The following is a 14,678-nucleotide window of genomic DNA, read 5'->3' as shown; positions in this document are numbered from 1 at the left end:
CAGGGTTAATTTGACTAAACTCTTCAAGGCAGTGCACCAGTATGGCCACAGTCCAATGACTGAAACAAGTAAAAAAAATAGTGTGTGTGTGTATATATATATATATATATATATATATATATATATATATATATATATATATATTAAAGAGAAATGAAAATGCCACTTTTAAAAAATACTTTTTTGGGTGTTTTAATTAATTTACTTTACATGTTTCGTTTTTTTTTAAAAACCTTATCAAAAATGAGTATAAAATATGTGAGAAGAGAGCTATTAATAAAATAAAATTGGAATTAAAATTAAGAATGACATTCATAGTTTACTGTTATTTCTTGCATGTGCACGTGGTCCTTTCGTTCCCTTTTGAAAGCATGGTAATTCCAACTGACTTAAAAAAAACCGAAACATGTAAAGTAAATTAATTAAAACACCCAAAAAAATATTTTTTATAAGTGGCATTTTCATTTTTATTTCTCTTTAATATCTACTTACTTGTGTGGTACATTTACAAATCTTTTCAAATATATACATATATATATATATATATATATATATATATATATATATATATATATATATATATATATATATATATATATGAGCATTGGGCCTCATGGAGGAGAAGTGGCCGAGTTTCTTTCGAGTGTTGGGTCTCACGGAGGCAATGACCAAGACCTTGGGCATTATATTGTGCTTGAGAAAAAGACCCATCAAGCCGAGCAAAATCACAGTTGTGATAGATACTGGTGTCACACAAATTGGCATGTAAACGCACCCCAGTGTCATGCAAATGGCACCTGTGCCGGTAGCTCGTAAAAGCCCCCGTTACACTCTCGGAGTGATTAATGTTAAGAAAGGCATCCAGCTGTAGAAAACCATGCCACATCAGACTGGAACTTAGCACAGCCTTGCAGTTTGCCAGCCCAGGCAAACTGTCCAACCCACGCCAGCATGGACAACAGATGTTAAATGATGGTGATATATATATATATATATATATATATATATGTATATGCCATGTTTTGGATGAATTTGCAAGTCCTGATGTTTGTGTAACAGGAGTAAATAATGTGTACAATTAGTAAAAGCTATTCAAGCCATGTAGTTAAGCCATGCTTAATGAAGAATTTAGTGTCTATGTAGGTCTTCATGAGGACCTTATTGTCAGCCCCACAGTCTATTCTTTCTTGTTTTTAAAGCAACACAGCTGGAGTTCATGATTAGATACTCATGGAAACATATGCTAAGAATCTGATTCTCGTTGCAAAATCTGTTGAAGAGTAGCATGAAGAGTTTCAAGTGAGAAAGAATGGTCTAGAGTTCAAAGACCTAAGATTCAACATGGCACAGATCAAAATTTTAATTAGTAGTTACTCACCTCGTCTGTGCTTATGCCACATAAAAAGCACTAAGTCCACTCTGCTGAGTGATTGGTGTTAGGAAGGGCATCCAGTTGTAAAAATCCTGCCAAAGCAGTTGCAGAAGTTTCATGCAGGCTTTTGCCTGGCCGGCTTTTGTGGTACTGTCCCACCCATGCTAGCATGATGATGATATATATAAACCCAACAACCATTGTTGGAAAATGGTATTCCAAGACATAAGTAGTTTCATGTTCAGTTTTTTTAAATGATTTTCTATTGATGGAAACTATCCCCCCAGACAACTAGTAATTATTAACTTTTAAATTATCAAAATGAAACATTTCTTTTTGCCTTAATACATTGCATAACCTATAAGCTGTCCTAAATTCCTGTCTTTTGCCAAAAAGGATTTCTATTGACTTTTCAAACACCAGCTAAACAATGAAACAAATTAAATTCTACTAAATCCCTCCAAAGCCATGATTATTTACAAGAAATAAGATCATGAAAGAATTATATTAAGGTCAGTGTTATATTATGAAGAATTGTGTATGTACCATGGTGATGCATGGTAATGCCCAAAGCTGAAACCCATCTAATGTTTTGTGTGTGTTTGCACTGTATTTAGACAAGATGGATTTATAGAAATAACAGTAGTTATCAATTTCTCTTTTGTTTTTCAGGGCCAAATATTTGTTGTGGATGCAGGATCATTGGGTTTCTCTGTAATTATCTACACAACTTTTGCAATTATTGCTATATTACTTTTAGTTATGAGAAGAAGTCTGAAGATTTTTGGTAAAGCTGAACTTGGTGGTGCTACTGTCCCGAAGATGGTCACAGGAGTACTTTTTATATTCCTCTGGGTTCTCTATGTCCTTTTGTCATCATTGCAAACAAAGCAAATTATTGAAGTTTCAATTTAAAAACCAACCCCACCATTCTTTTTTAATTATGTATATTTTTTTATAGCTTGATTAAAAATTTGGGTAACACCAGCTAAAACATCTGTTTTAAGAAATATAAATATTTTAAGAAAATATTTATAATGAAAAAGAAGTAAAAGTACTATAGAAAATATCAAATAAAGGGTAATAAATTAAGCAAATAAAAATAAGTGTATGTCTAAGTATATAAAAAAATTTATATCAATTATTTTAGTCTAACTAAATGAATGAAAGTAGGGCAAGGGAAATAATAAACAAATCTAACATTTTCTGTAATGATTCTCCCATGGATATATTTTTAAAAAGTCCACTGAATCATTTTTGATATATTTCTCTAAGCATTAATTTCTTAAAATTAATATTTTCTCATTAAAAAAAAAAAATCACAAAGCAATCAAATTCATTGATGAAATTTTGCTTCATGTCTTATTCAAAGATTATACCTTCCTTTAAAAATTTTAACTTTATTTTCTCATGTGTAAACTGAATACAGTTATTTTGGAAGTTAATGCTTTTATAAATTTTTAATATTTGCTTTGAAAAATATTTTTTAAAGTGATCTTTTTATACTAATCATTGCAAAAAATTTTAAAAATTAAAAAAATCATTACTACATTTCTTAAGAAATGAAATTGTTCATATTCATGAAATGAGAGAAAATATGCTTGTAAGTTTTTCCTTTCACTTTATAATGGTATCTCATGTTCAATATAACCTTGTTACTTAACTGTTGATGTGTTGATATAAATAAAACTTTCTACTAACAAAACATATCTTGTTTTTATTTTATCATCATCATCGTTTAATGTCCGCTTTCCATGCTAGCATGGGTTGGACGATTTGACTGAGGACTGGCAAGCCACAAGGCACCAATCTGATCTGGCAGGGTTTCTACAGCTGGATGCCCTTCCTAACACCAATGATTCCGAGAGTGTAGTGGGTGCTTTTACATGCCACCGGTACGAGGGTCAGTCACACGGTACTGGCAATGGCCACACTCAAAATGGTGTTTTTTACGTGCCACCTGTACGGGAGCCAGTCTAGTGGCACTGGCAACGACCTAGAAAACTGCAAATACTGTTTTGATAAAGAATACACACAAAATGGGCTGTTCTATTTGGAAAGAAAAAAAAAAACTCATTCTGTATAGGCACTGAATTCTCTCATGAAATTAACATGTAAGTGGCTGAGTATTCCACAGATATGTGTGCCTTAGTGAAGCTCTGAGTCTGGATCAGTCTTGTCACAATGCATCACACACACTAAGCATTTGAGTTGCAAGTGCAATCCAGAGAAGAATCTGTTACTGGATTGCTTTTGGCAGCATTTGAATACCGCTAAGCATTCAGTCTGACACTCTTAACAATTCTGCTAATTTGTTAAGATAGACACAAATACTGTAGGATGTTTTCCCTTACATCACCCTGTCATGCATACGGGCACATCAATAGTGGTGCTTCCTGAGGTTATTTAGTGTTTTGGGTCTTTCAACAATCAGACATCTTCATCTAGGTGGCCCAGCCAAGGTTGATAAAAAAAATCAAGATGATAAACACAACAGTGGTTGCGGATCAGGGGGAGTGAAGCTTGGAAGGAGTAAGTGCTACCGGTATAAAACCCATTGGAATACTATAAAATGTACAATATTTTGTTCAAAAGCAGAGCAGACCAGTCTACCTTGCTATTAGGAATAATTCCCAGATTATTTTGGTAATATTACTGACCAAATTGATTCACAACGTAAAATTAGACTAAATACTGATTCAAAATTTAATTCAGCTATTTTACATGAACTGGATCTATAAGCATCTATCCATTAAAAAGCTTTCAGATAGATTAGCTCTAGGTCAGTCTTGGTAGAACAGACTTATGATCAAGTGTTCCAGCAATATCCTTCCTGTGTTTTCAAAGCTGGTAGAGCATCATTAGAAGGCGATTGGCTACCATTTCAAGCAGATCAAATGACTATATAGAGCCTAGCTCATCTGCACAAGTAATTAGATTTTGAACTACAATGTCTCCTGAAAATAATGACATTTATGGACAAATAAAAATACATAATCAATTAAATACGTTCATTTTCTTTATAAATGCAGGTTTGTTATTACTTTTTGTAATAATATTTACAGGTAATCTTCTTGAAATTTTCATTAAAAGTCCAGTGTTAATTTATAGAGTTAATTTATAATGCTACACAAACCAATGATTTGTGAGACATTGATATGCTGTTCCTTGCCAGTCAAATGTACAGCTTTGCTGGTTTTCATCAACAAAGTGTCTGGAAATGTGTTTCTGCTCTGGTCATTACTAGAAATAGTGACATCATCTGTAGAACTATTTGACAAAAAAAAAAAAAAAATATCAAATCTAATTCTTGATCTTTGTGCTTTAAACTAACACATCAGCCCATGGTACATTTGAAATTGAAATTCTCATATCAGAATACTTACGAATTGTTGTTGCTCATCTGATGAAAATATTGCATTCCAGTTTTCAAGTCAAGCCTAATGGAGAAGAAATACATTGTTTTTCCAACACAAAAAATGTATTCTCAATAGTTTTGGTTGAATCAACATAATTTCAGCCAATATGGTAGCTTGTTCTATGAAGTCAAACCAATATTGCATGGCAAATTAAATATTTTTTAAAAATTTATAAAATCCAACTGTTAACATTTCAATCACTTTTCTGTTAGATCAACTCCAATAATATCCAGTTTATAGACAATAATTCGGCCATAGAAGTCTGTACTTGTATGAAACACTATTTTAATCAATTGTGCTGTAGGTGACTCTTTGAGTGGGAAAATGTGAGCAAAGTTAAGGAAAAATCAAAAACATTATGAAATAAACAGTTGTGCAATGTTAGTTTAAAAAGACAAAGGGCATTAACAATGTAAATCAAGAGAATAGGCTTGAAGAAACACTTGAAACTAACTTATGCACTCCCTTTGGTCCCATAATATAACACTTCAGTTCTGTACTGAACTGTACTGTACTGGCAAAGAACGAACCAAGTTTCGATTAGGGAGCAAATATTTAAGAAAAAGTGGAAGTGAATTGGTAGCACAATTAGAAAGGACACACCAAATGTAGCAAAAAGTGCTTTATAGTTGAATCCGGATGGATATAGAAAGAAAGGTAGGCCTAAGAACTCGTGGCGTAGATCAACACAAAAGGAACTAGAGAAAGGCAGAGAAATTCATGGCAGAGTATAAGTACAAAAGCGAAAAATTATGCGACAAGAAATTCAATTATAAGTGGCCTATACTCTGCATTGGAGGGTTAAAGGCATGAAAGAGAATAAAGCAATAGCCTACAATTTTAGACAAACGAAAAGTATGAAAAATTCTTGATTCTGTAATTTGAGTTGGCCAGGCCTGATCTATATTATATAGATTAATAGAAATATTTGTGTGACATGCAATAAACAATTCTGAGATTTTCATTCCTAGCTAGCTGATGTTATTTTTCCATTAACAATATAATGCTAGCAGATTAGTTGAGAAGTGAGAAAGCAAGAGGAAAGAGAAAAATGTCATTCAATTTCTCCCACTGATGTTATCTAATTGTACCAAAGAGATATAAATGAAGTAGGTTGAAAAATGGGCAAATAAGATAATGCACTGAAATTTCCAAGTAGCTTGCTCTAAAACGATGGGAGAACACAAATTATAACATCGTTAACCTAATTACAAAATCATTGCCAACAGAAGTAAAATTTCTCACACAAGTTTATAGCAGAAAGGATATTTGTAGTGTTGAATTATCTTCTGGATAAAATTTACATAGATATTTTAATTCATTAGAATTAACTGATGAAGAGGTTTCTATCCAGCAGTCTTTTCCAGCAAACCCACCTTGGAAACTGATAGCAATCTCTTTAATCTCGGCTTGAATACCTAAATCAACAAGAATCCATTGCGGTGTTCCCTGACAAAATATAAAAATATCACCGTAAAGTGAGCATCATGATATAAAATATAGAAGCAGTTTAATATTTATTTTTCTATTCTGACTTAAGTTGAACAGCTTTTTTTTTTGTGGTTCACTTTAAAAAAAAAAACAAAAAAAAAAACAAGTTCTTGTTTATAGATAAGTCGATGTAAACAGTAAGATGTAAACTGCAGTAAATTATATGATCTCTAACCATAAAATCTCATTAGCAGTAGAAATAAATTAGGTTAAATGAGGAACTTAATCTGAGCCATTATTATAATGGCTCAGAGTTCGAGGTGAATGGACAGCGAAAGCAAAGTAGACTGAGGAAAATGAGGAGGGGACAGGTGGAGGAGGAGATTGGGAGGGTTGACCTGAGAAGGGAGGACGCCCAAAACCGGGCAAGATGGTGTGAGGGCGGTTGCTATGGCATTGAGGTAGATTCAGCCACCCCTGTTAACAGGGGCAAAACCCAGATTCAAAATGATGGATGATGATGATGAGTGATCTAGATATATTCCTAAAACAAAAGTATTCTACAGTTTTTACAATATAAAAATAACCTTAACCTACACACTATTACACATGGAGGCCACATGTTACTGTAAGCACCATAAGTCATATATAATTAGGACAATAATGAGTAAGTACAGTATGTTTTATAAAAAGCCTCCAGCGATATGTAGACAAGCATTATGTATTTATCTACAATGGTTGATAATGACAAAAGTGGCAAGAGTTTCAGAAATACAAATTCACTATTTTTTGTGTATGGTTTCAGTCAGGAGGTAAGAAAGGAGTCTGTCCTTCACCTTCACAGATTCACCAAGGCTGGGGAGATTGATGGGGTTGCTGTTGAGGTCAAACAACTGTTATGTCTGTGGAAGTTGTTGCTTGACTTGCTAGAAATAGCAGCCAAATCTCCACAAATATTTTGAGATCAAGGGGATTTGAAGACCTGGGTGTTTATCGGTTATGCACATAGGGAATGATACAGAGTTAAGGATTACAAAAGATTTATATTTTGCATCAACTGTGTCAGTGTAGCAGGAATGGGATAATCCAGAAGAATCGAGAATATTAAAGTCAGCAAGGGTGCTGACTTCAAAGAGGAGTGGAGTAACAAAGAAAAGTTTTTGTTAATAAAACATACTTTTAGAAAGCTGAACAAGCAAAGAAAATAACACTTTCAACCTTGTATTCAGAAAGTCCCTACTCTTCCACTTCAGTCACTTTAGCTTTCAAAACAGTGTCCATCTAAGAGCTATGTTGGGTATTCTTAGAAGGGAAGCATATTGGAGATAAATTTACTTTTGTTTATCACTGATCTAAGATAACAAAATATGCTCAGTTTCAGTGGTAATCCATAAGCTCTCACAATTCTCCTTAGAATGGACACAAAAGATGTTTTTTTCTTTTCTATGAAGTCAGCATAGGTATTGTGAAAGTCAGACTGAACTGTCCATAATTTAGTGAAAAAAGAAATACCAAACTGATACTAGTTAAAAACAAACAATGTTAATCTCAGAGAGCCTATGCTGGCATTGGTCACAGCTCAAGCACAGGTGTGTGGTAAGAAGCTAGCACCCCAACCACATGGTTCTGTGTTCAGTCCCTTTGTGTGACACTTTGGACAAGTGTTTTCTACTATAGCTTCAGGCCACCCAAAGCTTTGTGAGTGGATCTGGTAGATGGAAACTGAAAGAAGCCTGTCATATAGGTGTGTGTGTGTGTGCGTGTGTGTGTATGTGCGTGGATGCATGTCTTTGTCTGTATTTGTCCCCCACCACCTGAAAACCAGTGTTGGTTTTAACTTAGGGGTTTGGCAAAAGAGACTGAGAGAACAAGTACTAGGCCTAAAATAAAAATTAGTACTTGGGTTGATCCATTCAACTAAAAATTTTTCAAGGTGGTGTTCCAGCATGGCTGCAGTCTAATCACTGAACCGAGTAAAAATAAAAGATAAAGCTCCTTCATCCAGACCAAACCATACATATATTAATAAAAAGGAAACAAATTGCCTGATGAGTATAACATTTTGAAGCAGTACAGAATTAGCTAGAGACTGATGACCCAGCAAATCTATCTCTTTCTGAGAAGCAGTAGAACATTGATACTCATCTACCAAACTTATAGGCTAGTTAAGATAACAATTAAGGCAATGAAGAGAAGCAAGGCACATGGGATTACTTTACCTAACTGTAAATAAATACCACGGGATGGTGTAGTTCACTGTCAAAATCTTAGTATATAATGTTTGGTTAGTTTACAGCAATGAGCTTTAAATATATCCCCACTAGCAAAGCAACTTTACTTACTTATTTAGTGACCTACTGAAATAAACAACATTGGCCATCGAGCCAACAGAGAAGTCTCAATGCAGTCACTACACTCACGACCAGTGGTTGGCATGGCTAAGCAAAAAGTTAGCTTCGCTCTCAGCGAAGTAAAAAATTAACTTTGCAAATGTTAAAAAGGTAAAAAAATTAGTGGAAGCTTATGCTAACTGGAAACCACTAACTTTTATCATACAAATTTAGCTTTGGTTTGGTTTTTTTGCTCTAAAACCCTTAAAAACATACCTAGAGAGCTGAAATTTTCATGTAGCTTAGACATAGAGCTTTCCAAAAAGGGTATAGCATGCCAAGATCAGATGATGATCAAGGTGTATGCAAATAATTAAATGAACAAATGAAATTAAACATTAGTTTTTCAGCCAACATACACTTTATTTACTGTACAAAAAATATCAAATGAATCAAAAATAATGATAAGCGATGATAACTTGATAAGCCAATAACATACACCTCTGTTGCTGACACTGTAAGACTGTCTGTAATGTGACAACATTGTAAATGAATACAACTCAAAACTGCAGAATTGCACAATGCTGCACTGCGTCAACCAATCATATCTGACGGACTCTTTGAGATATACCCACAACAGACAGGAACAAACATATGAATTTTATTAGCGGACTTAAAGTAAGCGGAAGCTAATTGGTCCACTAACAGATTCCAAAGTTAGCAAAAATGCTGATCTGCTAAACAAATTAATTAGCTGTTTGCGGATTAGCAGAACCTTGCCTACCACTGCTCACTACAAATGCCATTCAAATTTCCCTTAAATCATAATGTGCATTCTTAAAAACAGAAAAGACACACTGGATATGGTGGTCCTAAGTACAATATGTACCTTGAAAAAAAAAACCTCACAGGATGATCATCGTTGGAATATCTTTGATCTACTCAATTATGTCAGACCTAGGGCTAAATAATAGTAGTAACAAACTTCAGTAGATTTTCATGAATTACATTACAGACCAATTTCATCATCATCATCGTTTAACGTCCACTTTCCATGCTAGCATGGGTTGGACGATTTGACTGAGGACTGGTGAAACTGGATGGCAACACCAGGCTCCAATTTAATTTGGCAGAGTTTCTACAGCTGGATGCCCTTCCTAATGCCAACCACTCAGAGAGTGTAGTGGGTGCTTTTATGTGTCACCCACACGAGGGCCAGTCAGGCGGTACTGGCAACGGCCACGCTCAAAATGGTGCATCCCATGTGCCACCCACACAAGAGCCAGTCCAGGGGCACTGGCAACGATCTCACTTGGCTTGCCGGGTTTTCTCACGCACAGCACATTTCCAAAGGTCTCGGTCAGTAGTCATCGCCTCGGTGAGGCCCAATGTACGAAGGTCTTGCCTCACCACCTCAGCCCAGGTCTTCCTGGGCCTACCTCTTCCACGGGTTCCCTCAATTGTTAGGGTGTGGCACTTTTTCACGCAGCTATCCTCATCCATTCTCACCACATGTCCATACCAGCGCAATCGTCTCTCTTGCACACCACAACTGATGCTTCTTATGTTCAGCTTTTCTCTCAAGATACTTACACTCTGACGGGTATGCACACTGACATTACACATCCAGCGGAGCACACTGGCTTCATTCCTTGCGAGCTTACGCATGTCCTCAGCAGTCACAGCACATGTTTCACTGCTATGTAGCATGGCTGTTCGTACACATGCGTCATACAGTCTGCCTTTTACTCTGAGTGAGAGTCCCTTTGTCACCAGCAGGGGTAAGAGCTCTGTAAACTTTGCCCAGGCTATTCTTATTTTAGCAGCTACACTTTCAGCGCACCCACCCCCACTACTAACTTGGTCAACCAGATAGCGGAAGCTATCGACTACCTCTAGTTTTTCTCCCTGGAATGAGATAGTTGTTTCCTGTTTGTTTATAGTGTTTATTGCACCTGAACATCTGCCACATACAAAAACTAACTTCGTAGTTAATCTGCCTTTGATATTGCTGCACCTCTTATGTGTCCATAGCTTGCACTGGGTACATCTTATAGAGTTACTACCTACTCCTTTTCTACATACTGAGCAGGGCCATCTACCTGAAGGGGTTTGTGTTTTATCTACCTTCCTACTTATTAGGATTTTGGTTTTTGCTAGGTTGACTCTAAGGCTCTTCGATTCTAGTCCTTGCTTCCACACCTGAAACTTCTCCTCTAGTTCTGATAGTGACTCCGCAATTAGTGCAAGGTCATCAGCATAGAGGAGCTCCCAGGGGCAACCTGTCTTGAATTCCTCTGTGATCGCCTGGAAGACTATGATAAATAGGAGGGGGCTGAGGACAGAACCTTGGTGGACCCCTACCTCTACCCGGAATTCATTACTGTACTCATTTCCAACCCTCACCTTACTGGCAGCATCTCTGTACATGGCTCGCACAGCTCTCACTAACCATTCTTCTATCCCAAGTTTCCTCATTGACCACCAGATAAGGGATCGGGGGACCCTGTCAAAGGCTTTCTCCATGTCAATGAAGGCCAGGTACAGAGGTTTATCCTTGGCTAGGTATTTCTCCTGCAGCTGTCTCACTAGAAATATAGCATCAGTGGTGCTTTTACCTGGCACGAACCCAAACTGCATCTCATCTAAATTGATTCGCTCCCTAATTAGTTGGGCTATGACCCTCTCCATAACTTTCATAACCTGATCTAACAGCTTGATGCCTCTGTAATTATTTGTATCTAAAGCGTCACCTTTACCTTTGTAACAGTTGAATGAGATAAATTAGATCACCAATGTTTAAAGCAACAGTGCCAAATAAAATTAAGATGATCTAACAGAGCATAACTAAAATATATGAGGCCCAGAAAAATCTAGAGAAGAAACATTTATTTAAAGCATATCAGAAGAAAGAAAAAAGAAAAAAACTGACTTATATCCAATAACAACAGATATAGTATTAAATCTCTTATGTTCAGCAATTATTTTACACCATACCTCACTTGAATTCCAGCAAGTGTCATCCCGACAATCAAAGAGGCCACTTTTACCAAATTGCTTCACATCACGGTTCAACACAGAACTGACCCTGAAAGCAAAAATTTAACATTGCCATAAATGGTTGCAAAAAGAAAGAAAAGAAAAGAAACAAGTCATCATCATCATTTTACATTCACTTTCCATGCTGACATGAGTGAGATAGATCATCAAAGCCCAAGTCATTTCTTATTGAGAGTTAGTGCTCCTGTGCAGAAGCCTGTATGTGTTTTTAAAAAAAATATGTAATTTAATCCTGTAGTATTCAGATTTCTTTATTAAATGTAATACTAATTTATTCTCATTGTTTTGAACCAATCATGTATTATCTTGAAGCATTGGAATTTTCGATATTATTGCCTAACAATGCTTCTGATAAATAGAAAAAATAACAATAGATATTTTAAGTAAGCCTCATCAATAATGTTCACATTCTTCCATCATTTTACATCACAAAACTGTACGACGAATAGTGTCCATAAATTTTCCAAAAACAATGTGTCACTGTATTAACTTTACTGATTGTTTTTAAGCTCCAAGCTAATCCGTGATTGAACAAACTTATGATGACCCTCCTGTGATTTTATATACAAGAACTACATTATCCAACGCCTTTTATTATTTTTTTTAAGGACATCACGGAGTCATTCTCTCAGCTTTGATATGAGTGTTTATAAATTTCGTGGTCACCCAGTAGTGTGGATATGCAAGATGGGTCAACATTATTGGAAATATTCTAGCAAGGGGAATAACTCCTGAAGCTCATATTACACTAATCCCCACAGCATCTCTGCAAATGATTAATCTCATTAATTTCCACAAGAAATGAGCTGTTACCTCAACAGGTTAGAGAAACTTTCATGAAATTAATTTGCAACACCATCTTTGTTGTAGTTGTCCATGATTTAAACATCTTTGCTACGATATTTGCAACAATACACACTGCCTTTGAATTTTAATCCTTTTTATAACATTTCCCCATTAATATAGATTCCAACAATTAACACTTTCAACTATTTTGAATCTGTATCAATAAATCTAATTTTTGGTACAGTAAACATTTGGTACATAGTAACAAACTACACAATCGAGATAAAATAGAGTTGCCTCCCTTGATACGGTAACTTTCAACGTTAACTTGTCGAAATGGGAGGATATGTGACAAAAAGCGGGAAGATCATATTATTTGAGATAATGTAATCGTAAAACAGAAAAAGCTCATAGTCTTAGATATTGCTAGACCACTGGTAATGAGTGTAATGAGTCCCATAAACAACAATACAACTACAATAGAGTACTGCTCCTACATCGGAACGTTGCTACTTAAACACACAGACATCCTCAACTGTATCTAGATAACAGCATCTCGACTGAATATCATAAAGTAAGTCATAGGCAGGCTCCAGCCTAGACCACAGGTGTGCTCTCTCTCAGCCTTTTCTACTACTACAGTTACAATGGGTTCCATCCTCGTCTTATGCCAATGTCTCTCAACATACCCTCAAATCACCCACGTTGTGCCCACCTACTTCCAAGCTCCGCACAAACCATTCTTTTTTAGAATGTCGACTCATCCCCCTTGCACATGTCTTTTCATCAGTCGTCAACTTGTAAACAGATAAAGTGGAACGTTAACAACATCAATCTCGCAGGGTCTGCGAAAACCGTAACAAGGGCCGTCTTAACAACATTATTGATCCACCCCCACCGCCTGGATATAGCAACGCACAGCGGTCTATAGAATTTGAGAGCAAACCAGAACACACATAGACTAGAACTGGACTTCTAGACCCATAGGCCCACGAGCAACTGCCCAGTACACCCATATCTTAAGACAACACTGGCCACGGACACCGCCTCTTTCTTAGCTTCATTAATTATACAACGCCTGGTCAATGAATTAAGTGTCCTTCATATAACTAAGCACATCACAAAATGATTATTAAATGACTGTGGTACATTCAAAGAAAATAAACTTAATTAATACTATAACACCTTATATTTATTCTACTTTTTAACAAGAAGCATTAGGTAAAATACAACTCAATTACTTTTTACGAGATGATTTCTTTATTTGATATAAGACAATAACGAGAAGGGTAATAAAGTTATGAGAATAAAATAAAAGCTTAAAAAGAAAAAAAATACTGTAAAACAATTCAGCAGAAGGAAAAAAAACTATATTGTCAGTATTGTGAAGTTTTTCTTAGAATAAAACTTACCGGACTCTTGTTTTATCTTGGATTAATGAACACATGCTCGTACTCGTAAATCACCGACCGGTGTATACGAAGAATATCCCCAATTATTTGATGACTAGCAACATTGAGAAAATATGCCATTTGCATTATGTGCAACTATAGAAAAGAGCTGGCGCATAAGATGCCAACAGACATTTCCTCTCCCTCTCTCGCAAAAAAAACAAAAACACACAAACCGCCTCTTATAAATTATTCATCGGAATATAGTAATATGGATCACAGCACGTATTTAAGGTTTCTTCGCTCGCAGTCAGTCGGTAAAACTATTATATTTATACCTGTTCACAATTTCGTTTATAGTATTTGAGAATATATAGCATATGATTACGGAAGTAAAGTTTTGCTGGCATAGACTTACGTTTGTGTTTAGCTCTAGGTGAACTCTGATCTAAGAGACGCATGCACAAAAGCATTCCAAAGGCAATCCTATTAGTTGAGACAAAATGTATCTAACGTATCTTCTCTTGTTGAAGGATGGGGGATGATTCAGTAGTTACTTCTAGCATGTTGAGAAACCATATCGAGGCTCCTTCCCCGGCTCGTTATGCAAATAGTATATGTCATTGGTTATACATAGGGTCCATTCAGCGTCATGGGCCTCAATAACATGAATCCCCATTCTCGCAATCTTCCATGTGGAAAGCTTCCTTCTCAAATTAATAGCAATTAATAGCGACAGAAGCAGTTTTAATACCAAAACGTAATATCCCCACTTAAGAGTGGATGTTGTGTTAGAACACAGAATACTGCGATAGTTACAACGAGAGAACCTCTCGTATGGACTTGTGTATATAAGTAAGAGTGCTTATATCCACCACAAGTCCGTATG

The 14,678-nt window shown here is 35.9% G+C and overlaps 2 protein-coding genes and 1 long non-coding RNA gene across 28 annotated transcripts in view; 1 reads left to right on the top strand and 2 right to left on the bottom strand.

Moving 5' to 3' along the window:
* Nucleotides 1-3,077, top strand: part of LOC106881123 (sodium/calcium exchanger 3) — a 120,490-nt gene extending 117,413 nt beyond the window's left edge. For 25 of the 26 annotated variants that reach the window (XM_089350536.1, XM_089350528.1, XM_089350526.1 and 22 more), the window contains one exon: nt 2,045-3,077. In XM_089350536.1, the coding sequence (XP_089206662.1) occupies nt 2,045-2,287 (243 nt within the window). In that variant the 3' untranslated portion in view covers nt 2,288-3,077. The remainder of the gene's footprint in view (nt 1-2,044) is intronic. The other variant, XM_089350541.1, reaches the window with a different exon arrangement.
* A 1,301-nt stretch (nt 3,078-4,378) lies between these two features.
* Nucleotides 4,379-4,892, bottom strand: LOC149135992 (uncharacterized). Its single transcript, XR_016241429.1, has 2 exons — nt 4,759-4,892; nt 4,379-4,642 (listed from the first exon to the last, which is right to left on the bottom strand). It is a non-coding gene; the product is annotated as an uncharacterized LOC149135992 (long non-coding RNA).
* On the bottom strand, nt 4,379-14,234 carry LOC106881118 (nuclear receptor 2C2-associated protein). The gene is made up of 4 exons (XM_014931359.3): nt 13,811-14,234; nt 11,550-11,640; nt 6,061-6,240; nt 4,379-5,117 (listed from the first exon to the last, which is right to left on the bottom strand). Exons 1-4 carry the CDS (start codon nt 13,843-13,845, stop codon nt 4,989-4,991), a joined length of 435 nt encoding a protein of 144 aa, XP_014786845.1. The 5' UTR covers nt 13,846-14,234; the 3' UTR covers nt 4,379-4,988.
* Nucleotides 14,235-14,678: the final 444 nt, after the last annotated feature.

This window comes from Octopus bimaculoides, chromosome 4 (assembly GCF_046866305.1).
Source record: "Octopus bimaculoides isolate indiv1 chromosome 4, ASM4686630v1, whole genome shotgun sequence".
Classification (NCBI taxonomy): Eukaryota; Metazoa; Mollusca; class Cephalopoda; order Octopoda; family Octopodidae; genus Octopus; species Octopus bimaculoides.
Note: the sequence above shows the minus strand (reverse complement) of the source record. Positions and strands in the feature narration are given on the sequence as shown.